This window comes from Semicossyphus pulcher, unplaced genomic scaffold, assembly GCF_022749685.1.
Source record: "Semicossyphus pulcher isolate SPU_LCO1_2020_fin unplaced genomic scaffold, fSemPul1.0.p SCAF_17, whole genome shotgun sequence".
NCBI classification, from domain to species: domain Eukaryota; kingdom Metazoa; phylum Chordata; class Actinopteri; order Labriformes; family Labridae; genus Semicossyphus; species Semicossyphus pulcher.
Genome location: NW_027211681.1, coordinates 20,413,152 through 20,440,892, shown reverse-complemented (window position 1 = coordinate 20,440,892; position 27,741 = coordinate 20,413,152). Strand labels below are relative to the sequence as shown.

Below are 27,741 nucleotides of genomic sequence, written 5' to 3'. Positions count from 1 at the left end.
ATACATTTTGTAGCAACTTATTTTTATACAAATGTTCCTGTGCAACTGTGCGAGTTATGTATTACCACTACTATAAATACTGAGTTATACCCATTCTGCCTGGCATTTAGCTGCCCGACGCTGGCCGTATATTCGAACAAACAAACAAAAAATAACATCTTTCCTTTTTTACATATATAAAATATCAAAAACTTAAGCTAACTGACTGTCCTTTCGCTCAAAATGTAAAAATCTAAGATGTACGACTTTTAATCTATGATCAATAAAGAAAGGGGGGTGACACCCTAACTTCCTATGGACATAAAGCACCTCAAATCTTCTGGCACAAACCTGATATCACACATTAAACTACCTAGTTATACTCTAGAAACAGATAGTAATCACATAATTCACAAGCAACAACCCAAAAGATCACAGTTATAACCTTGGGACCGCCTGTGAACGCACAATAAACCACCACAAACAGCATATCAACAACATGTCCTGGAACTACCCAGATCACCATAACAACCACCTATCAAATACTGTGTAACTCCCCAGCAACTCACACAAATTTGAATTATACCAGCAACACCTTTGCAGGAGAATGGCACCTGTCTTACATCATCTTACCAACCAGTTAGCATTAACCATAGAATTGGTAATACCCTTAAAGTAGTAATCTTGAAGATCTCAGTTTCGTTCTCTCTGGCAGCACCTGTGGCGATAAACGGGAGCACACTTCCCAGATATCCAGACAGTGTTGCATGTGTGACGTCCACGGTTGGCTCCAGTTGTAACTCTTGATTTTCCTCGCTGACGGTCGCTTTCCTTTTTAGACTGTTTGCCTTCATCTGAGCATCGAGTTTGTTTCTTATTTTACTTATTTATTTGTTTCACTTATTTTTGAAGTTGTATCTGTAGCCATCCATCTTTTCTTTGTTTGTTCAGCCATAGTAGATTACTGTTTACTCGCAACACTTGCAGAGACCGGAAAAGCAGCCGCTTAGCTCCGCCTACCCTCTCTGGCAGACCAACCACTGCTGGGTGATGGAAAACGCGTCACTAACTGGGCGCCGATTGTGTTTCAGTCCGTAATACTGCAAATGCAAAGGCTTTCATCAGTGGGCCATCGGCTCAATCGCCACTGTGTTACTTCATTCGACGATAGATAGTGACAGTTTTCACCATGCTAGCACCTGTATTAGCCGAGAGGAATCATCTTTACACATTAGCAACAACCTAAAAAAATCACCTCATAACAATGTTTCTAACCTTGTATGCCATGCTTACTCTCAAGCAACAAACATCTAGCAACATCTTTGTAGCTGCTATAGCGTACATTAGCAACCAGCTAGCATAGATTAGTGTATCTAATTTTAACCTACAGTTTAAGGTTACAGATGATTGATATTATGTAAGAGAAGTAGCAGATATTACAAGTGCGGAGATATAAAAGAAGTCTGTAGACAACTACTCTACTGTACATTGACCTGGGATGTTAGTGAATGAGTGTGTGTATGCATACATCTGTGTGTAAATGTGGTCTCATGACTCTGGTTATGCTGATGTTTCCCTTCGGCTGTTTTGATTGGACCTACAGCTGAACCCTGATATTTAATAATGAGCCAAGCACTCCCTCGCTTTCTGATACACACACACACACACACACACACGCCAAACACTTGAATCATGCAGTGCAATATAAACAACTACCCGCTCATTAGCTGATGATCTGGCCCTGACACACCACTGGACCCCCGGCCTTCACGTCATTAAACCACTTCTGTTTCTGTTCACGCTGACAGTGGATTCAACTTTTTGGTTCCTGGCGTCTTATCGGCTCTGTGTTTGCTCTTCGGGAGCGGGGCCTCTAGGGCAGATTGTTAGTTAATCTGAGGAGATGAGACCAACAGATAAACACTTCGACATGAATAGATAAACTACAGATGTATGCATACATAAAAATCTTTTACTTTACGCATCTTATAGCAGTTAAACTGAACATATGGAAATAATTTACCCATCAGTTAAACCCTCTGTTTGATTTTATTCTTTACAGGAAAGATAGTTTGGAAGGAGAGAGATGTACTTTGTCTCCCTCTGCTGGTACAAAAATGGTACTGCAACATCGTAATCCTTCACTTTTTATAGTTCAGGCTCTCATCTTTATCTTAATAATCAAAAGAAATTAAGTTTCTTAGAGGTGTTGAGCTTTTCTTGAACATTTCATCCACACAAGCACATGCAAAGACGATCGTAAGACATCATGCTTCAGTCTAAACACTGAACTTGGCTACTGAAAAAATCTATTCTTTTAGATGTTTTCCCGAAAAATATACTCATGCAGATTGTACATTTTTGCCTGATTTGTGAGTCAGTCAGATAACAAACTTTCCTCTCTGTTCCCGTCAGTGCATGTGTGGCTTCTCATCATAACTGAGTCAGACTCTTTTACGATTAAACTGAATAGCATGACCCTTCTCAGTAAAGTCACTTTTGTGCAAGATGGGACAAAGTGTTTTAAGTTAATGCAAACATAACAACTGCTGTTTTAGGCTTTGACATATCGCTAATTTCTCATACATTTCTTGAGTGTACAGTCAGAGAGAGAAGCACATCAGGGCAAAGGTCAAATGTTTGTCTATTTACATAAACAGCTGCTGTTTCATCATTACTAATGCCTCATTAACTCCTTAACTTAAATTACAGGCCAACACTGTTGTTATGCATTCAGTTGTCCATCAACACTAACAGCATGAGCTTTTCTTCTCCACTTGTGTTAAGAATGAAAATAACCTACAGCGATTATTCTCTCTGCTGGAAGAGGTGAGACAACTTCGGTTGTGTAACTTCTTCCGTATACAACTGATCTCTAAAATTAAGACTTTTATTTAAAGTTCATATCATGTTTTATCACTTGTGGTTAGTGTTGACTACTGAAAAATAAGTTTTATATTAAATATAGTCAAGTCTGTATAGCATCTGCAGATGCACAGTGCAGTGGTTAGGAAGGAACTCTCAAAGTTTCCTTTTCTCTGTTTGTGTTTAACAACAAAACAACAAAACAACAAAACGTGTTTAACTTCATTCTTTGGCACAACCAAAGCATCAACTTAATTCACTCATTCAAAAAAAGTACAAAAGTTTAATTCTTCATCATTCATTCTACTGCAGACCTATGAACAAACCTTCATCCAGTAGTTACAGGGAGAGATTTCACATGAGCATTCAGTGGCCTTAAAGCAACACCAACATTCAGGAGTGGTAAGATATAAAAGATTTCTGATAAAAACTGGTAAATAAAAAGGTTAATGTGCTAAAACACAAGGGGCTAAGTAGTTGCAGCATTATTGCTTGCAGAGATGATCAGATTTTTACATGCCAGACATATGAAACTTTGTCCTCCAATATTGTCATTAGTGAAAGACAAGTCTTAGTACATTCTTCAGTCAGTCAATGTAGCTACATTTAACATAGCAGTAACAGAAACACAAACACACACACACATCAAATACATAAAAAACAACCAGCAAAAGAAACATCTGGCATCTTTGGCACTTTCTACGGAGGAGCAGAGAGAAACACAGCAGCGACAACGACAGGGGGGGGAAGTAAACTCTTACTCTCACTAACAGGTGAAACAGATAACACGATTTTCCTCCCTTGCAACACTTCACCTGTAACAGCAACACAAGCTGAGTTATCCAGTGTCTACATTACTTACAGTGCTGTGACAAAGTTTGTGCACCTCACACACTTATAATGGTGCTAATTAATCTGCACACTGTATTTCATTTATTCTGAATGTAAATCATCATAAAAAGTTAAATGTCTTCATTGATTTGAAGTAATGTTACATCTTTGTTTTTAATAACAGGGCTTCATGTTTTTGCAGGTCATAACCCTCTCTCTCTCTCTCTTTGTTTCCTGACTGTATTTATACAATTAATTATCCAATAAAGGCAAAAAAAGCTACAAAATAAAACAAAGAAACTTAAAACAAACCTCTGAAATAAGATTTTATGTTATTAGTTCGTCTTTTAGAAATGTTAGAATTGTAAACATATTTCAGTGAAATCTGATGGAATGGGCCAAACGACAAATATTTAAAATTTTGTTTGTATTTTATCAGACTATTGAACCTGAGAGCACACAGGTGCACTTTGTGTAGTTTTTTTCTTCGTAAAAAAGGAACGAAAAACAATAAAAGAACAACTGCTATAGAATAAAGATGGAATCTAAAAACTCTAACCAGTGCCTCAGCAGAGAAGACAACTGAAGAAGGGTGTGAAATGAGGAGATCCTGACCTCTCTGTTCTAGCTTTTTTTTGGCAACACGCTATTAGAAAAAAAGTTTTACTTTATAATTTTACGTTGTTTCTCCAGATCTCGTATATTAAGATAGAAATGCGTTTGTTTTTCCTAAAATCAGGAAATGGGGAAACATAAGTCCATATTCTATTGAGCTTAATTGAATCTTTCATGATGTGTATTTTGTTTGAGGAATAATATAAGATTAACTTTAAAACATTTTCTATAATTAGCGTAACAAATGTATGCTACCTTTGTGGGTTCATTTCATATGCCGTGGTCGAAATGCCTTACCATACGAGCAGTACGTACTGATTTGGCCAACATGTAGTATGCAGTGTGCAAACAAAAGCAAAATGTGCAGTATGCCAAAAATACCTGGATGTCGTACTGATGTGGAGAAAATCTCCAATGTGCTTCGGACCAGTCAACCTCGCCTACTGTATCCCACAATGCAAAGCGCTGGAACGTCACAACAACAGTTAAAATAGTGGACAGCAGCAGCATTCCAGCAGAAGGGGGCGCTATAGCCAAAGAAGTGGCAGTTTGCATTTGTCCAAAACAGGAAAATGGCGCCTGGTAGCATACTGCAAAATTAATTTGAAAAGTTCCTCCATACTACATACTACCGCTGAACGCAGTATGCAGTATGTAGTATCCGATTTCGAACACAGCAATAGACTGTATAAAAAGATGGACGACATGACAGCATCCTAAAAGTGAAGCTAAAACATCTCTATCGCCCCCTGCTGACTGGCTGCAGTATAGGTCATAAAGCCCGCCTCCTCCATGTTAACAGATGGGACATGATATTTGAATACATTTTTGAAATACATTTTTGGTTTCTGTCATTATAGTTAGTTCTTATCATGCTGATTTACGTCCAAGTGTTAATTTCTCTGACAAGTTTATTTTTAATTAGTTATTTGATGCTGTAAAAAGGATGATTGACAGCTCTGTTGACAAATACGGCTCCTGCAGACGATCTGTTCCGGATTAGCAGAGTTGAGGAGGAACATGAGAGGAAACGTAACTAAAACAACACTACAGTCATTCAAGTTTACATATCTGTGAACGTCTGCTTCAGACCAACACAAGAAGCTGTTAAATACGCCAAGATGCAGGATCTTTACTGTTTTTTACAGTAAATTAAGTGTGTGTTTTAGTTCGCGGAAGTGGCTTCAGCGGCTCCACCCGACAATCTCTACTGCGCAACTCTGGCTCCAAATGACGTCACCATCGCAAGATGGCAGCGCCTATCACAGGGGTATTTTGGCTTCCATTTCATACACTGAGAGAAGATGGAGACGTGTCATCCATCTATATATATAGTCATTGGTTCATACACTTGGAGGGCTTCCTAAGTCAATGTTTTTAAATCCTTTCTTAGTAGCTGCAGAAAAAATTCATCTATAAAAAAAAAAAATCTAAAGGCATATAAAAACTTTTTCACAGCACTGTATCACCCCCCCTTAAAAACAGTTTGGGCTTTACAAAAGCAATAACGGGGCACTGTCAGGCATCACTGAGCTCACTACAAAGAACGGCAATGTTCGGTGTATGTGCAGGAGTGTGGAGTCGTCTGAATGCTACTTGGCGTTGGGGGTCAGATAGTAGGGGTGAAACAGTCTCTCTTGAGCGCAGATGTGCAGAGCAGCGTGTGTGTGCATCAGTAACCGTGGAAAACGTGAGGTGAAGTAGCTGATAAAGCCTTCGGGCAGCTCGCCGAGGGTCTCCTGCACCTCCGGGGGCAACTCGTGGTAGTGGTGTTTCTGTAACGTACAATGTTAACATAAAAAAAGGTCAACAGACTGATCTGTCAAAGAGTTTCTAGTTGAATAAGTATGCACACAAACCTTATTCCTCATGGCTCTCAGCAGATCTCTGACTGAGTTTCCCTTATATGTCCTGAACCTCCTCAAGTCTGGAATGAACACGGGAAAAAAGGATTAAAAAACATCTTTGGCTTTGTCTTCATACACAGGGAAAAACAGGTGATTAGATTAGCAAAATTAGTCTGATGACATCTGGAAAAGTCGTCTGGATGCTGTGAGTACTCGACCAATCAGAAATGTTTAGCGCCAGCAAGTCCAACCCCAAAGCCCCTGCACTTTCATAGAGTACTACCCCTCTAGCAGGGACCTTTTGGGGGGGAAAATAAAGTCCCTAGAACTTCATTAACACCCTTGTCCATGCCGTGAAAACACACTTAGTATTTCCTTAAGTGGAATACAGCTTATGTATGTATGAATGTGTGTGTACCTGTCTGCAGAGGCACAGAGATATGCATCCTCCAGTTGGTTCGAACCACTGCTCTTCCTGCTGTCTCCAGTCTGACCACAATTGGACTGTCTGCTGGTTCCTTCTCTATGCGGTCACTTACATCCTGCGTACACACAAACACATACAGTATATTGTTTTTGGAGGCTACAGACAGAGACAGAAGGCTAAACAAACAGAATACACAAAACTTACACTTCCCAAGTATATACTGATACTCTTCTTACACATTCCTGTTCAGTGCAGACAACAGAAAATGAAGCATCTAAATTGTATTTTTTAAAACAGATCGATATAACTTTCTTTTTTATAACTATCACAAGAGACTAAACCTTTTTTGTATCTAAGGCCGTGATTTAAACACACCTGGAAGAAGAGCAGCTGCTTCTCGGGGCTCCAGAAGAACGGATGTTTGAGCACACAGGCGGTGGACGGACGGGACTCGGCCTCAGCACTGATCATTTGCTCGATCAGGTCCTGGGCTATGACGTCATCTTATTTGAGAGGGAGACAGCTTTCAGGGTTTTTCGTGATTCAAATTGACGGTGCGGTGTTGATGTGTGCGATTTTGAAATGATGGTAAAAGCAGCACTTTGTTGTCTGATAACTGCGTGTAAACCAAAGGAACGTGTACATATTTAAGGGACTCAGCTTCAGAGACAGTTCTACCTGCAAGCCTCAAGTCATCGCAATAAAATCCTTTGAGCATTGAGTGTATTTGCACAACGTCACATTGTTTAGTTGTGATCTGAGCTCAGGTGGTTTGAGAACTTTATGCAGAAGTATAGTTGAAATTAAATCAGTCATGTGGGATTGATCGAACTAGATTTAAGTCAGAATTTAGGAACTTTCTTACCGTGTATATCCTCCATAAAATGTGACAGTGAATATTCTCCCGACAGGATGTTTACTTGTCGTCTCAGTGAATCACCAAAAGGGTGCTGCCCCCTGCTGACCACGTAGTAGAAGACACATCCTGCTGAGAATACGTCCACCGCTGCCGTCTGTAGAGAGAAATAAAGGGAGGGAAATGTGAATCAGAAGACGAATTATACCCGTCTCTACCTCAGAGCTTTTAATCGAGTAATTATTCCTCTAAAGACCAATGGGCACACTTCTACAAATTATCTGGCACATATGAACCTGTTTTGTCATCTGTAACTAGAATTCCTCTTTCTCACCGAGGACATGGTAGCTGAAAACATATGCATCCTACCGGTTTATTCCCTGGAGTATCCCTCAGCACTTCAGGTGCTATCCACCCTTCAGTTCCTGGTATTCCTGACCGCAGAGAGAAGCTGCACCGACCGTCTGGGATCTTTTTACACAGTCCAAAGTCAGAGATGAGAGCTCGGACCCGACCCAGCGCACTGGGACTGGAGAGGAGGATGTTTCTGGGCTTCAGGTCTCGATGGACTAGAAGAAGAGATGATGGAGAGGGAAGAGGAAATAAGGACAAAAATATTCTTCTCTAGGGACAAAATCATTTGTATATGAACATGTATACGTAGGTGTGCTGTATATATTTATGTGGCGTTGTGTATCTCAGACCTATGTTAAGCGAGTGGAGGTGTGACAGCCCGCACATGGTCTGTTCCAGTAGAGTTATAGGGTTCAGCTCCGGAAAGCGAGACGGATCCTCCACATACTGCAGGGGAAAAAACATTATGTTACTTTTGTCACTGATTTATGATGACAGTAAAATGACACTAAAAGGCCCTAAAGTACCGACCTGCTGCAGGGTTGCAGCGCACAGCTCGATGGCGATGTAAGTGAAGAGGCGGTCTCTCTCTGTGCAGAAATAACGGATGACGTTGGGGTGTGTGTCGGACTCTCGGAGGAGCTGCACCTCACGCTCGGCTACCTCAAAACACTCCGGCAGTATTCGCTTCACTGCTACCTGACGGCCATCAAAGTTACCCCTAAAGGCACAAGAACAGAGGACGTTTTAAAGCACAGAAATTAAGTGATTGGTTTGTAAACACACAAGTAAAACTATACAGACATTGTTACAGTCTGTTGCAGGTTTTGTACAGCATCATTTAGCTCATTTAGTTATTGCAGATGTTCCAAACAGGGACTGCTTAGAAAACTGTTTCTCTCATGGTGCAGCAGCCTTTCCAACACAACAAGTAAAGGTGGTAGTAAACAAACTCCACCGGAATGGAAACAGACCCATTGAAGTGTGTGAAAATGCTCGACACAAATGTTCAAGTACAACTTTTGTACACTTAATTATATTAAAAATACAATAAACTATGTGTATCATCAGTTGAAATCCAAATACTGTACCTGAATACAAAAGTCCCCGCTGTGCCGTGTCCAAGCACCTGAGCTGGAGTGAAGGCGATTTTACCCACCTGCACCTCCTCACCGTTTCCCTCTGAGAGAGGAAGGGAGGAAGAAGAAGCAGCAAGAAATTAATCGTAATGTTGAGGATATATATATACTCAGAATCAGTTTGGTGTGTTACCTGCTGTGGGACTGAGACCAGCGGTGCCGTTTTTATCCACATCTGAGGTGCTGCTGCTGTGAGAGTGGGGACTGGGTGGAGGCTCAGCAGGAGCAGCCTGGGGGTCTGGATACAAAGATATAAAGTGTGATGTGTCTCTCATGGAACTTTCTGTACCTCATTTATCAAGCATTGTATAATATAGTTATGATTTCTAGGCTTTCAGAAAATAACGTTTCAACACTATGCATTTTAAAAATCTTTCATTTCTTAAGAGCAATTCTAAGATGCAAAACCTGTTAAATCATTGAGGGGACCCCAAAGTCCTGATATACAATGAATACATCACAATAGAGAGCTTGTTTTGTAAGTAACTTACCACTGGAGAGGTTAGTGTCAGTAGAAAGGGTTGTGTCTGAAGAAACCGGGGTCACTGTCTGAGTGTTTGTCTGCGTGTTCGTCTGCATCTGCTGGAGACGGGACTCTAAAGCCTCCTCGAGCTGCCTTTGAGCTTTCAGCTGCTGTGCTGCTCGCTGGAGAAACACACACAGAGATCACACTTAATTATCTTTTTAATCATTAAGAAAAAACACTGAGAGCCTCAACAGACCAAACCCAAGTGTAGCCACTGAAGATGATTCATTCCAGCATTCTAATTTGGCTTAGTTTGATATGGACGTAATAGCATTTGGACAGGAACATATATTTATGCACAAGCCCAACAAGCCCCAGATGCACTATTACAAGTGTTTGTAGCAATAGGCTAATAAATAAGAAAATAAGAAAAAAATAAAGAGAAAACAGAGAAGGGTCATGAAAAAATGCAATTTAGAGGTAGTTTAAAGTTACACTTTTTCCTCAGGTAGAAAAGATCAATAGATGCACAGTTTTCTTTCAAACATAAACAAATAAATAAAAGTTATGTGTAGATTCAGTGTAAGTCGCCAAAGTGTATTATGTTTATTTTCCTCTTTCTTCCTCAAAAAACATTGACAAAAAAAATCCAGCTTTGTTTTTCCTCCATGTTTACGAGCTTTAAATCTTTCACTTCCCTCTTTCTGCTGGCACATTGCTGCATACCTTTGTGTGTTCTCGGTAAAGGATACCTTTAAGCTCTTGTGTTCACTTTCCCTATTTCTTGCTTCTCCTAGTGTAAGGAGATGCACACCTGTTCCTTAAGTGAAAGTAAAGCAGGTTGAGAAAAGTTCCACACAAATATTTCTATCACAACATAACTCTTTGGCTGCAATGACACACACAGACATGCATTTTAACAAGAGAAAGCCGTGAGACACACACACTCACGATGGGGTATGTGAGCGCGAAGGCCAGCCATCCTCCCAGCAGCAGCGTCAGGACAGCCAGAGTGAGACGGTCCTGCGTGATAAAGACAGGCAGCACAGCCGCTGGTGTCTGAGTCTGCCCTGATGGCCTCCCATCAACCCCTCCTCCGTTAGCATTTGTGTCGTCCTGCCCATCAGCTACCATCTGGAACTGAAGGACACAAAAACAACAATGGAAATGGTGTAACAGACAGTAATAGCTTCATAAAAAGAGGGACATTTTCTGATATAACTCCTGTGATGTACTGACTCTCAGGTGTAAACGGCTTTAATACACACAGGGGTAGTTTGGAGCTGTGACTCACATAGCGCTCGTGGTAGTATGAGCTAGGGGAGACGGGGGAGGCAGACTGTCGAGGGGGGATGACTGCCTCGCCGGAGCGCTGCAGGCCGGCTGGGAAATCCCTCAGCATGGTGGTGTGAGCCACTGGAGGGAGCTCGTGATGACCTACACAACACGAAATACAGAGAAATGATGCATTCAGAAGAGTGTTTGTGTCAAGGATATCTTAGTTTTGCCTTTTTTCTTACAGCAAACAAACAACTTAAAATATAATGTTATTAAAAATGTACAATTGGGAAAGAGTGGATGCCTTTTATTTACGACACGCTGAACATTCATGAGTTTTTCATGCTTAAATTATTGAAATATTTGCTTGTTTTAGCGCAATACTCTCTCATGTAACAGCTCAAATTTAGATAAAATGCCTTGAATGAAAAACTGGTTAATATTGAGACACACTAGTTTATCTAAATGTAAAGTTACAGAAAGCACAAAGCGCCACAGCTTTCAGGAAAATCATTCATTCCTATTTGATTCCATCTGGTCATGAAAGAAAAGTGTGTTTAAGCTGTGTGTGTGTTTACCTATTAGCAGCCAGTGGTTCTTCCGGCTGTTGGTGCTGCCAGGTGGATAGCGCACGTCTGTGGACGGTGTGATCTCACACTCCCCTCGCTCTCTGAGGGTCACACCAGCCGTCACCGGACCTTCAATTCGAGCCAGTGTCAGTCCCCGAGGCTGCAACGGCAACAAGAAGCAAAAAAAAGAGTCGCATAACAGCTACCTTGTTATGATCTCCGTGATTTTTAACTTCTGTTGTACCTGATCTGAACTGTGTACTACAAAATCATGAGGGAGGATCACCTGAATGTTTAAGGAAACTAGCTCACTAACTAACTATGAAGCTAGTCTAATTTTCATTAAAACGACATTTTCTCCTTTTATGCAAACATGGCAGATCTGTGCTTTCTTCCTGGAACAATGTGGTTCAGTAGAATATAAACAGTTCACATGTTATCAACATAATGTGTGATTATGGATGGAGGCGGTGTGCACAGCCCTGGTTTGAATGCAGGTATATGACGATAAACATATATTTAAACTCACCACTAATGAGACTCCGTGGTGGACAAGAGAAGTGGAGGCGTAGAGTTGTGAGTCCAATTTTCCTACATAAAGTGTGGGTCTAAAGAAAAAAAATAAAGTTATTCCTTCAGTCAATCTTCATGCTTGATAAAAGACAAGCAACAAGACAAACAAAGGAAGAATTAACTGATTCAATTTTAGAGTTTCTATTGCAAAAAATATATCACTCACTTTTTTATTAACCTTTATTAATCTTATTTCACCAGTTTTGACTCTTTTTTAAATAAAATATCTCTTTTACAAGAGTGTCTCTGTCCTGGCTAGGACAAGAAGCAGCAGTATTATACAGTCATAAAATATTAACATTTAAAATGAAAACAAATGTCTAATTATAATAATTAAGAAATAACATTCATAAGCATTCAAAACATCCTTAGCCAGAGGTGTTTGCATCCAAGTCATATAGAATCAAATAAATGCAGTTTAATGACGTGAAGATATAGGAGTGCAGTTTTGAATCAATTATTATATTAATGCCAAAGAGGTTTCTGATTGGCTGGCAGGTGTCCCTTCAAATATATAACCTCAAAAAAGTTGCAGCTTAAAGTTTAACAATGGCTTATTAAACTGCAGTACTAGTATATTGTACCTGTAAACTCTTAGTCATGAAACAGACTTAACCAAGAAATAAATAGACCACAAGCAAACGTTTTTAAATGGATGACATTTTTAACACTTTTTAGCTGGAGTAGAAAAATGTTGGCCAAACTTTTTCTGCCATTTTCCAAAGATTCACTGTCTGTGTAGATGTATAATTTCTCTTACATTAGTTGTGTCTTTGCGGTGGCCTGCTCCTTCACAAACTGATAGCTCCACTTCAGTGTAGAGTGTGTGTCTGCCTGGTCGCTGGCAGAGGAGAAGGTGAGGAAGCGAAGTGTTTCCAAGGCGAGGGAAAGGTGGGGGGCGTGTCTTAGTGAGTCTCCTGAATACAGGTAGACCCCCACGACAGGCGAGCCGTAGTTCTGACTCCACAAGACGTCACCTGGATGATGAAAAAACCAGGAAAGAAGAAATGGAAGTAAAGAACATAACATCATTTTATTCATTGAAAGGTATTCATGTAGTAAAAACCACACACCTCTCCCTACCTGACTCTCTGTCAACTGTCACAACCAGACCGTCCCCACTCGACACAAGATGGGCCATCTCTGCAAGAGCAACAGGTAGGACAAGTCAGGAAGGTGTCATCAGGAGATTCACACATTCTTTCACCTGATTCTCATACTGGGTGAAGTTCCATTGATTGCACTCTTGAACCACTTTATCTGGTTATTTTAAATATTAAATATATCAACTTAGAAAGTACATATTATTATTAATAACTATATTTATCTGTTAGGAACTTCATTTGTGTAAAAGTGTCAGTGTGTATACAGTTCACGTACCCAACAGCATACCACACACGCATATCACACACAACATTCGCAGAGCAATCAACAGAGGTAAAAGCTTTAAAACATAATAAATAAGACTTGATGAATATGCAATAAATAATGTTAAAAGATGTAAGACGCATGGAGTTAAAAATAAATAATTCAAAACAAATATCTACACAAAGGTTGCAAAATCCTCTAACTTGAAGTTTTACGATATTTTAATGTTTATTTATTTTCACTCAAACAAAATATGTACATCAGATTTACTTTTTTTTTTTATTACTATGCAAATTAAATCTGTTGACAATTTTTTTAGATACTCTGCCAACAAAAACAGGTGGAATTGAAGAAGTGAAACTGCAGCACTGACCTTTAAATAAGACTCAAATGTTATGTATAAGTGGAGAGACCCTACAGAGGTTGTTTTTATTCTAAACAGTGCTACTTCTCCTCAAATGCACCTCTCATAGATGTAGAAAGTATGACGTTATTCCAGTTTTTTTAATGCTCAATCATATAATAATAACAATAATAATAATTATAATAACTTAATTTATACAGCACCTTTTGAAAAACCCAAAGCTGCTTTACATGGGATATCAAAAGCAGGTTCTGCAAACCTGTCATCAGGGCATGTTTATAGTGATTTACTTCAGTCTGTGTTACTGAGTGTGTGCACAAGGATGTTTATGTTAGAGACGTACTGTAGTCTTGTTTCTCGTCGTAAGGTGGAGCAGAGTAATCGTTGTACGTAGCGTTCCACCGCAGCTCCTGTGTCTTAGTGTCAAACATGGTGATCATGTATTCTGGAAAACAAGACAGTGATAAGATCAGAAAACAAGATGCTTGTATGTGTGTGTGTGTGTGTGCACGTTAGTGTGTATCTGGTCACATACCTGTGCGCCCAATGTAGAGCAGAGGAGTGTTGGGGCAGATGGATTCAGAGGCTGACGTGGTTAAACTGGTTTGCTTCTCACCTGTCTCAGGATCCACCACGAACCACACATCCTGTTTTTTACCTTCATACACACACATGCACACACATATTAGCCAATGGTATTTAAATATGTCCAATATATACATGGATGTCTGTCATTGTCTCTCTGTGACAACTCTCTCACATGCAAGCTTTAATATGCAAGCAACATTTTGTTAATTATCACGTGTCTTGCATCTTTACAATACTTATCAACGGTAAAAAATGTGTATACCAGGGACAGTGACTCACCTGTATAGAGCATCCCATCAGAGCTCCTGCAGGGTGCTGACTGAACCAGCTCTGGGATCGTGAACGGCAGTTTCTGCAAATACATACAAACAGTGGCGTCATAAAGTGAAAACTTACACACACAAAACACACAGACACACTGCATTCTTTACCATCAGGCCTTCTTTGTGCTTGCCACCCAGGATATACAAACTGCCATCGTTGGGGTCTGGGAGAAAACCCGGCCTACAAAAGACAAAAAATAATTAAAGTGTATCGATGCTCTCGCCTTCTTTACCCCCCTCCCACTTGTTTTGCGAAGGATTTTTTTTATAGAGGAAGCTGTACAAGTTGTTCAAGTGCTTCACTGTTATATAATAGTGTAAATTCTTGATTTATACCAGGAAGTGTGTGATCCAGGAATAAGTAACAGCACTAGAAACTAGCAAAGCTTTCAGTCCTTGACAGTTCTTGATACAATGAACACATCACAAAAAAACCCCCTGTCCTATCCCAGAGTGTGTGTTTATATGATCATGTGTGATACTCACTCTGTGAGGTAGACAGGTAATTGAATAATTGGGTCTGAAAGAAATCAAAAAAGAACTTTAATAAGAAAATATTTAAAAAATTGAAAGAAAAATTAGGACATAATGTTGTTATTAATGTGTATGCACCTTCTCTTAGGGTCCACTTGATGTCTCCTGACTGTTTGGAGACAGCATGCAGATTTCCGTCAAGTGTCGAGACGAACAGGAGGGATTCTGGGAGGGTGACCGATCTGACCCCTCCAACCTAATGGGTCGAAATAAAGTAAGAGAGAACCTTTAGGCCAGCTGTCTGACAGGGCGTCCAGTCACAGTGTCATGTATCTTGTAGTTAACATAGCCTGACAACAGCATGTGTGTGTGTGTCAGTGGGTGTGTGAGTTTGTCTGAGTGGGTGTGTCCGGTTCTAGCAGTATGTGTCTGCTCTGATTATTATAGTGTCCTTATGCAGCAGGATATCCTTACACACACACCCCTCCTACTTCCAACATTATACCCTTTACTGAGAGCTTGTGTGTGTTCACCGCTCCCATATTTACCCACCAACGGGTGGCAACTGGCAACGCAGAACTGAACTGTGGTAGAAGCGCACCACGGCAAACACTGAGTCAAGACGTGCCCAGTGAAGCTCATGCACGCGCAAAGACGTTAAAACACACGCGCGCACAGGCAGTATTAACTTTCTACAGGCAATTTGGACCAAACGTCCTATCATATCATGGTCACTTCGCTCGAGCCAGAAATAGACACAGAGGCGCAGGGGGATGCCAGTTGTGGACTCCACTGCGCATAAATAGCAAGAAATGAACAGCGTTCACAACAACAAACACAGCCACACAATTTGACGTTAAAAAGTTTACCTGAAATAGTTTGCCTTCCCAGGACAGCAGGAGAAGAGCCAGCAGCAGGCTTCTCAGAGCCCCCATGACCCCCACAACTCTTTCTTTCATGGCTCTGAACAAACGAGAGGACTGAAGCTATTGAACGAACAACAGAGGTCGAACTCTCTCTCCATTTCTAGTAGCAGGAGTGTCCATTTGTCAAAAAGTTAGCACTGGTTCTTTATCATCGCAAAAACAGCGCGGATAGCCGACAAACACGGTGAAATCTTGGCTTATTGGAGCAAATTAACACATCATAACAGCAACGCAACCGTTCTTGTCACTATTCCATATTTCCGTGTTGGGACGGAACCGGTGACGTCAGGAGCGAACTGTCAAGCAGGGGAGGCAGGCGGGGTATCTCGCGCACCACGCTCTGATTGACAAGCGGCTGGCCAATGGGCGGAGAGATTTGACACGAAAGGGGAGGGGCTGTAGAAACGGCTGGAACACGTGGAAACAGACAGCAGGGCAGTTGTGGACACAACAACAGCGGCTTTTTGTGCAGTAGAATGTAGTGGAGGACGTTTATTGTTTGTTCTTTACTGTCCCATACACATCTACATGACTGGTGGAAAGTACCTTTACGTCAAGGATCGCTCTTAGGTACAGTTTTTCTGTACTTTACTTTTACTGCTGCTTTATTTATCCACGTCACTACATTTCAGAAGGACATTTTGTACTTTATACTTTTAATTCTGCTACGTTTTATTTGGCAGGTAGTGACATAGCAGGTTGAGATATCCACTTTTTAAAAAAATAGAATAGATTGCTTTTTAGTTTCAATATTTTAGGTCTTTATCTGGTATTTATGCTTTGCAATATATTGAAACAGTGTATCTTTGTACATTTTAATTTGTTTTACACAACAGGCAAACTAAATATAGAATGGTGAAATTTTAACCAGTAAAGGCAAATATATTTATATATATTTCCCATAATGTATCAATCATAACCTTTTCATTACGCCCTTTCAGTCTAGTTAGCACCCACATCTTCTGAACTCATCTCTGGATCCTCCACAGCTGCAGAATACATTTTACAACTGTTGTCAAAGGCTGAGTAGTTCTCCCTGAAGTATTAAACAGTGGCATTAGCCCTTTAAGTTTTGCATGCAATTGACTACTTTAAAATTATGGTATTTCAAAAGGTCTGAACACTTCTTCCTTACACAGTATTAAAAAAAAGAAAGTCACACATTTACAAAAACACTTTATTTCATGGCAACATATTTCCCTTTAGAAATGTCTGCTAACAGTTGGCCCCAGTCTTTTCCCTATGTCTTACCAAAATACTATTCAAAGTGCTTTTACATGGGGAAAAACACTGGGATAACATAACTTGTACGCAGGTGTGCTTCAGATATGTAATGATGAAAAAATAAAATAATACTGGCAGGCACTTCTGTCATTTGAGGTATGCACAAAACAAATAAAACAAACATAATAATAGACGGGTCTTCAAAGGCATATGGTGGCTGTGCACAGGTAGGTGAGGTGTGGGCTCTACACACAGTGCAGCGCCCAGGACTTTGGCTCTTCATGGTCTATCGGTGGAGCACGCTGTCAGGTTTGGGATATCCAAACAGCTCAAAGTCTGGTTCATACAGTTTGTACAGTTCTCTCCTCATTGAAGTGGGAATCTGTTTAAACCAGTCTCTCTCCCAGCTGGCTGCAGTACGGTTTCGCGCTCCTGAAGGGAAGTGTAGCAGATGATCCACCTTCAGGAGCTTCAGCAGTTGCTCCGCATCTGCTTCTAGAGTTTCCAGTCGTCCAATGAAGTCGTACTTCACTTGGCATGGATGGCACAGACGGTATACCTAAGGCACACAAAAAGCAGGATGTACAATTTTAAAACTGCAACAATTTGTCCTTAGGTTAGATTTTGTATGTAAGACCTGCACGCTGTCTCATAGCTGTGTGTCCTATTTGTACTGTGTGTGTATGTTACGTGTACATAATGTATATTGGCATAAATAATAAACAGGTTACACAACTCTATTCCTGATTTGTTCTTCCTAATTATGTATTGCTTCATTGCCTCAGAATCACACAATCAATAGAGGAGGTGGAAAGCACATGAGAAAATCTTGATTCCTGTCGTGCCAAGTTCACTTAGAGCCAATCCCAGCATGCAGAGTCAAATGGTTCAATATTTGTAAGTGTGGTATTGATTGATGCGGTTCTCCCACAACAGCTGCTCACAACCAGAGTTAATGAAAATGTTGCAGGGAGGGCTGCAACGAGAGCGAACAAAACAAATGAAGGTAGAAATATATTTCACTGTCTTTTTGTAAAACACTAAATTTGGAGCTGATGGTCATGTTTCAAAAGTGCACCTGTCCTTGTGTCTTTTTCCATCAGTTTAAAATTATATATTATTTTCTATTGTACTAACTGCATAATTAGTGCAATGTCGACATTAGTACACCCCGATACTTAATAGAATTACTGTAGTAAATTTGACACACAAACTATGCAAATAACAGGGACAATGTTAGGAAGTGGGCTGCACGGTGGTGCAGTGGTTAGCGCTGTTGCCTCACAGTTAGAAGGTTCCTGGTTTGAATGCATGCATGGGTTCCCTCTAGGTACTCTGGCTTCCTCTCTCACAAGGCGAGCTCATTAGGTTAATTGGTGGCTCTAAAATTGGCCATTGTGAGTGTGAAAGGTTGTCACTCCCTACTTCATCTCCCTACACTCCATTTGCGCGATTGCGTGGAGGCTCCGCCACATTGAGTGTCATCCAAAACCTCCGAGTGTGGAGTGGGAGTGGGTTGTTAAACCCTCCACCAGCGAGTCTGCACCGATGCTGACTTACTGACCAGGTGCAACGCTGTGTTCTATTGAGTTATGAGATGAGAGATGTAAATTAAAGTTCTGTGTTATCACCTGAGCAAACAAGAACTGCTTTAATTAAGATAAACATGAAATAATAGACTGGGATGAAACTTATTTTCCTCATGATGTGGAGTGACTTTGTAGACTAAAATAGCAGGTTTTTTGAATGACATGAATCCATGGTTACACACATTTCCTATCTCAGCTGGAGTGAGGGGAGTTCGTCTCAAAGCTCGGCGCTGTATTTAATCCCTTCACCTAAACGAAGGGTGCTCCGTTCAGCTGTGAGTGTGACGTCAAACAGAGTTCACCCCGCGAGGGAGTGGGGAGGGTCCGGTTTGGGAAAGGCCCTATGTGTCAGCGCTGTGATTGACTGGCGATAAATCCAGGATGTACACCGCTTATCGGCCAATGACAGCTTGAACCGACTCCAGCCCCCGTGACACTGAACAGGATAAGCGGTATAGATAATGGATGGATGGCTGGATCTTAGGTAGTGGCAATAAGTTCATATTATGCTGATTTGGTTTTATAAAAGCAGATGTGGAAGTGGCATTTAACCAACATCAGCGGTAAGTATGTATATAGTGAAATTTTGATATCCAGTCATCTCAAAAATAAAGTCAAACTTTATAAGCCTTTGTGAAACACATACCTGCCGCCAGTGTTCATTGAAGATACTCTCCTTCTCCGTCTCTGGATCCAGCAGGTACGAGATAAACTGCTGAAAAGTGGGTTTGATTCCTGCTCCAAACGCCTCAGCTGCTGTTTCTGGCAAACTACCAGACACATTACCAAAACGACTCAGCATGACCGAACCAAATTGCCTGTAGAAGTCCTCATTGGGCCTTAAAAACACACACAAAAACACACACTTTTAATAATTCAAGAATAAGAGGACTCATGTTAGATCAAAGGTGAAACATGTTTCTCAGCCCTCAACTAGGGCACACGTCTTAATCTCTGTGTACCCATCCATCATAACAACACACAAACCTTCCAAACTTGTTCCTGAAGGCTGAGATGAGACGAACAAAAGGGTCCCGTACAAAAAGAAACTTGGTGTAGTGCTGGAGTTTGAGTGCCATCAGGTGGCGGGACAGGGAGCCATAATGACGCCAAAACCTGGAAAAGGACACACAAACAGAACAACGAAACAAGATCTTCAGTGTCTAGAGTTTGCTCAAATATTTAGCTGCTGTGTCTCATACACTACTAAACACATAACATAGAGCCAGATCAGTCCTTAAGGGGAAAAAAGATGTGTCGATGCGGGTAGAAAAACACACGAGCAAACACAGACAGCTCCCGTGGGGTAGAGAAAGGTCTGTCTGTGCTGCAGCTCCAAGCCCCGCCTGTCGTTTCCACTCTCCTCTTCCAAGTGTCAACTCGGTAAATAACTCCTTCAGCTAACGGAGAGTTTCTAATGAATATCTAAGTGTTACCATAAAACTGCTCTAAATAAGGCAAACCATGTAGCTCAGCCTTTTGAACACGTTTTAAATAAATTAATTTGAGGGTTGTTTTCTGTTATTCTAAAAACTTCTTACACCACAAGTTTTAAAAATATATTCTGTTGAATATTTGGGGGGAAAAACTCACTTTCAGTCTGATTGCAAAGTTGTATTTAACTTTTGCCTGGACAGCCTGATTTAATGTTTTTTTCTCTGTCGTCGTTGTGGTATTGAGGTTGCCTTCTTTGGCCTTGTTCAGATGCATTCTTCAGTCTGTCTGGTTTCCATGTTGACTTGTTGGGGAGATCGTTTTAGTGAGTATTTAAAAGGTTTATAGAGGGGGCTTGGTTTCTCTGTGTAGACTTTCCATTGGGGGGTTTTTATTTTTGGTGCATGTTTTTTTCCAAATAAATTCCCATCTAAATTTGTAGCAGTCTACAAAGCTGGGGGGGATTTTTTTGTACGAATGATGAATTATTATGCAACAGTTAGTTCTGACCAAGTAATCTGATTGGATAAGAGGAGTTTCTTGAGAGCTGATATAGAGCACTGGGACTTTTCACTGTGTGTATCACTCCGCCTCAGCCGCACGTTCTGAATACTGTTAATTAACTTCACAGCAGACCGTGTATGTCTACATTAATCAAGCTTGTGCCTCTGAATCACATATATACACACTCAGTGGACACTTCATTAGGAACATCTGTACAATCTAATGCAGCTCAGTACAACAGCACGGCCATGGATTCTGCTTTTATGAAGTTTAGTTTTTGTTGACTTTTGTTTTGTTGAGAGTCAAAACTGTGTAAATTCAATTCTGTTTATTACTGAGGCCATAGTTAAAGGTGGTGTTGTACCTAAGTCGATTATATTGAGATGTGTCTCTAATTTTTTGTCCTCCCTATTTACATACATGAGGGGGCCAGAGTATTAGAAAGCCCCACCACCAATTATGACCTTGATGCTGAAATATCATTGAATTAACACCTCTATGACAGCTTAGAAGAAAACCTGTACATTACAGGCAACATAAAAGCAAATCTTATGGCTGAGCTGGTGTATTGGATTACATCAGATCTTTCAGGTGTACCTAATGAAGTGGTTGGTGAGTGTATATATACAAAGCTCATATAAAACATGAATTTAAAGGATTAACTTAAAAAAAATGTTGATTTTTTCACCTCTTTCAATATGTATACATATTTGTGTGTGTGTGTCATACTTGGCAAAAGTGAGGTGAAGAGAGGAGTTGTGTACGAGGTCAGGAGGTACGGCCTCTGGGTCAGTGTAAGGTTTCCCTGAGGAGGGCGAGATCAGAGACTGAGACAGAACCACCATCACTCTCTTCCAGTTGGTGCACGCTACCTGAACGGAGAATGACAGAAGGAATGAATAAGTAAAGACAGAAGGACTATTAACAAATGTGTGTGGATTTGAGTCGAGACCAAGTTACTTTCTTGCTATCTTTTTCACACTTATTCCACAAACAAAGAACCAGCTCACCACCCACATGCGTATCATCACCCCCATGCTCACACAAATACAGACACACTCAGACACAAAGGCAGCTGTACCTTGGGGACATAGCAGTAGATAATCTGGTGAGTGTCATCCACTATAAGGTGATCCAGTTCTCTGTTTGGGATCTGCTCAAATGCGCGAGTCCTTCCGGGGAATTCCACTGCATCCTTTCCTGAGCACATATCCATGATCCTCTGCTTCCTTACCTCCTGTTCCATATCCTCCACAGCACTATGACTCCTCTCCGTCTCCTCATCCTTCCTTATTTCCTCCTTTCTTTGTTCCTTTGTCTCCTTTTCCTCCTCTTTTATATATCCCTCAGCTGCCCCTCCTTTCTCCTCAGGAACCAGTGTCGTACTGGGAGCAGTAGTGTGAACAGTAAAGGACGAACTGGTCCTGGCTCTGCTGGTGGACACAGAGCGTGACGGGCCTGCTGTCACCTGGTTAGAAACAGAGTGCAACGACTCATGCTTGGGGTCCTGTAGTGGGTAAAGGTTGAAGCCTCCGACGTCATCCCAGTACACGATGATCAGCAGGATCATAAACAAAGACCCCAGGATGAATGCCACTCGCAGACCTCGCCATGTTCCCATGGTTAGACTGGATCCAGAGCAGTGATTGGCAAAGATGAGAGGAAGAGGTTATCTCAGCTCCATGGTGGCTATCTATGGCGGAAGGGGATGTTTTCTGCTAGTCAGCTGCAGAAACTGGAACAGCTGAAAGAAACAGGAAATATGACTTAGACCCCTGTTCCTCTTTCAAAGCGTATGTGAAGTATGATTAAGCAACTACAACACTGATTACAAAAAAAAGAATGGGAGTTTTAGAGTGAAAAAAAAACAGAAGTGAACTTCACTTTTTTTTTAGATTGTTTAGATACATTGATACATTTATTTATTTTGTATGCATTGTAACAGATTAAAGTACTCAGCAGTATAAAAAAGCAGTTAAAACTTTTCTTATATCTTATAACAAGTCTCTAACTTTTAAAAGAAGAAATAACACATAGTTTCTTCTCAATATAAAAAGTTTCATTAATAACACGAGTAACACAACCTTGCTCTGAAGACTGAAAATACTTGCGAGTTTTGATGCTAACACTTTTCTTCGTATGGTGTCACAATTAGCTTATGGTGGCTAATGTTAGCTAATGTAAGCAAACATACTGTAAACTGTAGATGCTTCTGTTTAACTGACATTCCTGCACTGGTTTATGACTTTTGTGTCACTGTTGCACTAAAATTTAGCATTTCTGTTGCCTTAAAAGAAAGAACATATCATTTGAAAAGGCCTACTTCAACTATGAAACAAGTTGTAACAGACTGATCTTTAAATGGAAGTAGGCTATAAGATCTCAAAACTTCAAACACTGGTGTTCACAATATTTATTCACATAAATGTCCTTGCATTGCAAGTCTGTGTATTTATATTGATTACGATATCAAAAGTGCTCATGGGATTAGCTCGATCTCCTACCATGGGTAAGACGTTCTAACAAGGGACTAAAGGGGATTAGAATTAGTGACTAACAGCTTTGTTAAAGTATATTAAATTATCATTAGTGCTTCGTAAGTCAGTTAGACGCGAGGGTAAAGGAGGGTAGGAGCGGTGTTCGCTTTATAAGAAGCCATTAAGTCTGCAGCTAAAATATTCATTAGCTATTAATATGTTTTTCATCCTACAGAAGTCTATCTCACTGATGAGTTCAAGAGCTACAAGGACAAAGCTGATGAAGCAGGATAAAGAGTGTTTTTTTTCTTATTTATGACATTTAACTGATCTATAAAGATTAATAAAAAGCAAATGTTCAATTAGCGCTTAATAAAGCCATCATTTACATTAATTAGCTCTTTATAAAGAATAGAGTACCAACAATGAGTTCAGTTTAGACTTCTGCGCTTGAGCACACACAGAAAGTCTTTTGTCCACGTTCGTTGTTTACCCTCAGATAATGACATAATAATATAATGCAGCATGAGCTGTCTGGTTACCGTTATCTGTTTATAGTGACTCCGATTGGCCAACATTCATAGGTTTGGCTTAACCAATAAAAATGAGGATATAGCCTAATAAACAAACAAAAACTCCACTGAATTTTCCGAACAACAATTCAGACATAGTATCATATGTGACTTATAATATTCAACAGGCCGTGCAGAATGCTGTTAAGAATATGCAACAGCCTTTAGTGACATTTTACCCACCAAACACAAAACATAATAAACAATATAAGCCAGCTGATATTTAACGTGATAGTTAAATAGAGCGTCCATTGTTAATGTGACAGATGCCCTCTTTACTGAAAATGGAAATGCAAAATTAATTGAGGAGGGGGTGGGGTGTTTATAAATGCCATCACAGTGAATACATACATACAGTATGAGGTAATACACCAAGAAGTGTGAGGTAGAATTATACAAAGGCTTAAAGCTCAAGTAATGGGTCTATTTTTACTTTTATACTTCAAGTAGCCTACATTTTGATTAATACAAGGATGGGGCATTTTTACGATGTGGTAATGCTACTTTTTATCCAAGTAAGATCTCATTATTTCCCCCTGCGTATTCACCACAATATGGCACATTTTCAAGCAAAAATATGAACAGAATTTTTTTTAAAGAATGTGCTACAAATGGTTTTGAGTTTGCCCGGGGCCGTGGGAACCTCAGGCTCCGCCCGGGGCCCTCAGCTGTCACGGAGATGTGAACAAACGGGGCTGTGGGGGTGGGAGCGGCCTCAGTCTTGAGCCTGTTCAAGGGTTTACACCCCTCATTGTCTGTCCCACAAAAACATGTGCTGTCGGGGAAATAGTGGAAAAAATAACGGTTCTAATAAAACCAGGAAAAAAACAGACTAGTAACAAGGCCTAAAGCAGAAAATTTCCCGGCTCTTATTTTGAAAGAGAAAATTATTGTTTTGACTGCGGTGTTTCTTTCCACCAGGTTTTAAATCGAAACTCCACGTTGACTGGAGGAGCCTATTTTGAGAAATCAACATCCTCAAACTTGCTCGTGTCTTGGCACGCGCTCTACTCAGACACATGCACGTGCACAGAAACACTAGGAAAATGGAAAAAAAACATTAAAATATCATTTTGTTAAGTTTAAATGTCTTTTGGAGTCAATAACAGGAGCAAAACAAGTTGTGATAGTTTGTTTTTAAAGAAAGGTCGTGTATTTATAAAAGGAAGTACATGCTGTTTTATTTCAGCTAAATTTCCTTTTTTTTCGCGGGGGACTCACTATCACCTCCTCCCAGTCTTGGGTAGGAAAACTACCTTAATTTATACAGTACACAGGTTACAATGTGCTCTTTCACTGGCAGCACCGGACACTGTCCCTCTCTCATGCAAACGGACACTTACCTCTCTCCACATCAGCAGCAGACGACAGAAACACTAAAACTTATTATCTTCCACAGCCTGCTGCCTTTTCTCCCCACAAACCTCCTCATCATGCTCCCTTTGAAATGTACAAAAAAAACCCGGTTCTGTTCCCGTAATGCCCTTCACACAGGCAGCATCATGCCGACAATTAAGAAAAATAAAACTAAATGTCCCGAGTTTAATGACTAATCTTACCCGGCAGATGAGCTCCATGGTGCCGGGCGGTGAGCCCTTTGTCGCCTACTCGGTGTCCCCCTCTCTGTCTGTCCGTGAGACCAGTGATGGGACCGGGTAGGCAGTAGGCACGACAGGAGGACTGTAGCTGTATACGCTCACGCTGCAGCAAAATCACGCGAGATTTGGGAAACTGGCCACCGTGTCTTCCACACAGGCTCTCGTTTCTAACCACACAGCCTACTGAAAGGATTTAAAGCTATGAAACCATAAACCAGCAGCCTTTGACTGGTTCCCAAAATACGATCCTAGCACCTCCAGGCGGCCTAGAGGGGACTGCTGGTTTATTTACAGGGCAGGGGTTATTTTTAGGACACTGGAATCGCATCAACATCGAAAAGGGAAAGCAATAATAGGCAACGAATTAAACACTCATGGTCGATTAATAAGGCTATAAGATAAAATTATGAATAATGAGATACTGAATCAAAAATTGTTTTATTTTCATCATACCTAACTTCAATGTGGCTGTGTATTGTCAACATATACAGTACATTTTGTTTTCTGAGGTCATGTACCTGAAACTTTAATTTGTATGTAATACTGTCCCAAGTAGGCTTAAATAAAATTAGAAACTTTAGCTTTGGTTTCTAGCCTAACATATAATAATTTAGGGAAAATAATAACCTCTGTAATTTAAATCCTTGCAGCCCCAATAAAAGGTGGGCCAGTCTATATAAAACATTTCCAACCCCCCCAACCCCCCAAAAAAGTTTGGAAACAAATATTTAATGTAATATATATAGCTTCACTTACAGTAGACCGAGTTAGCTCACTTTTGAGGCTCTTGTTTTAAGGCGTGTCATTATTCTGCATCAAAACAAGTGTTTGCTCTTCTGTTCTAAATGTGGTGTAAATAAGGTTTTAAACTTATTTAAAAAATGTCTATAACAGAGCACCAAAATGAATAAACCAAAAGTAGTAGAGTATTTTGAATAAAGAAATAATTTATACAGTTTTGTTTTGAATCACTCTGTACTTATTTTTTTATGAAAGTCTAAATTTGGTATCACCCATGTTTGACTGTTTGACTTAGGTCTCTTAATGAGTATTTATAACATCTGTGAGCTGATGTGAAAATGAGGGGGTGACTGTCCGCTTTCTCCACATCAAAGGGCTCTGCAGCTCACCAGCAGTAGCTATAAATTAAGACCACACTGATGCCACACAGACGTTTAGCCCAGAAAATATGAAGTCTTTGACAGTGCAACAAGTGAATTGTTCGACTGAAGACCAGGCCGACTAATCACTGCAGTTGGATGAAGCTTTTATTTACTACTGCCAAATCATGATCTACAATTTCTTTCAATACAAATCAAAGAGCTGTAGTAGACTGTAGAGGAAGTCTATTGTTGCAGCATCTTTAATGCGACTCATGTTGTGTAATGTATGAATCGATGAGGGAGGTAGGAATTTCCAGCACAGTACACTTAGTTCAAAAGTGCACAAAGAAGAGGGGAAAATTCAGAAGAGTGAAAATCTGATGTACCGATAAATGTGCCCTTTTTCTTTCTGCTGAAACCTGAGGGTGGGAAGTGTGAACTTTGTTTGATTACTGAAAGAGACTTTACCATGTTTGGGAATTGATGACAGGGTTTTCCTGTGAAATATCCTTCCCAAAATATCTATCGCTGTGTTGCTATCAGTAATGTTTATTATTGACTGATTTGTTATAAATAAAATGAAATTTTCTACTAGTTTTTGATGGCATTTCCAATGTATTTACCCTCTTTCTCAATTTGAATATTTCTATATTTGATTATTATCAGACATTTGAAACCTCTGCCCACACCTGTACTAGATACCAGAAGTAATCTGCTTATGTGTTTTCAGTTTTCTTCTCGATTTCTGCCATCCATAGTTCTTAATTAAAAATAATGAATATATGTGAACATGGATTAATTGAAAGTTGTAGGACCCCATGGGACATTTATACACTGTAGATTTGGGCTTTTTTGTATTAGAAAATCAAAATGTTCATTTTGTATGATTCAATAGTTGAGGGTATCCTACATACAGACACTACTATGATGCAGTTATAGGCTGTATTTAAGCATGAGTCACATGGGCCGTTTTTCTGTGGACTTGTGACTTATAGGCTGAACAATAACACCTGGACGTCATTTCACCAAGCTGGTTGGTAAGTCGTTAGTCGGATCGTGTGTCTGTTCTTCTCGTCCAACATCACGGTGAACATCTGCACAGGAGAGCCTGCACATACATTAGGATCAGGTTAATGAGGTGAAAGATCTGTGCAGCCTATAGAGTCAATAAACAAACTGAGTAGATTAACGCTGTCTGACCTCACACTGCCATTAGGGATTAACCACTAATGAACCTAAATGGTTCTGGGACGTCAATACCTAACTGTTCCCTGTTTGATGGGTTTGTTTCAGGAGAGTGACACAAATGTTTAACATGAAACACAAAACTTTGATGTTTTTTTAAAAGACATATTGACTTGAAAACTTCCTCACAGTTTAGCTATGTTACTTTCAACA

At 40.2% G+C, this 27,741-nt stretch overlaps 2 protein-coding genes across 2 annotated transcripts; both read right to left on the bottom strand.

Moving 5' to 3' along the window:
* Positions 1-3,059: 3,059 nt before the first annotated feature.
* On the bottom strand, positions 3,060-16,095 carry ern2 (endoplasmic reticulum to nucleus signaling 2). Its single transcript, XM_069666223.1, has 24 exons — positions 15,786-16,095; positions 15,055-15,172; positions 14,929-14,962; positions 14,551-14,623; positions 14,399-14,471; positions 14,067-14,189; positions 13,875-13,976; positions 12,883-12,942; positions 12,560-12,776; positions 11,756-11,834; positions 11,236-11,386; positions 10,674-10,816; positions 10,331-10,519; positions 9,405-9,558; positions 9,047-9,151; positions 8,866-8,956; positions 8,306-8,495; positions 8,125-8,221; positions 7,790-7,989; positions 7,430-7,577; positions 6,940-7,067; positions 6,556-6,679; positions 6,150-6,217; positions 3,060-6,065 (listed from the first exon to the last, which is right to left on the bottom strand). The coding sequence occupies exons 1-24, from the start codon at positions 15,873-15,875 to the stop codon at positions 5,883-5,885; spliced, it is 2,940 nt and encodes a 979-aa protein (XP_069522324.1). The 5' UTR covers positions 15,876-16,095; the 3' UTR covers positions 3,060-5,882.
* Positions 16,096-16,998: 903 nt separating this feature from the next.
* On the bottom strand, positions 16,999-25,290 carry LOC138594891 (carbohydrate sulfotransferase 12-like). The gene is made up of 6 exons (XM_069666164.1): positions 25,202-25,290; positions 21,675-22,337; positions 21,323-21,465; positions 19,643-19,771; positions 19,302-19,494; positions 16,999-17,625 (listed from the first exon to the last, which is right to left on the bottom strand). Exons 2-6 carry the CDS (start codon positions 22,212-22,214, stop codon positions 17,353-17,355), a joined length of 1,278 nt encoding a protein of 425 aa, XP_069522265.1. The 5' UTR covers positions 22,215-22,337; positions 25,202-25,290; the 3' UTR covers positions 16,999-17,352.
* Positions 25,291-27,741: the final 2,451 nt, after the last annotated feature.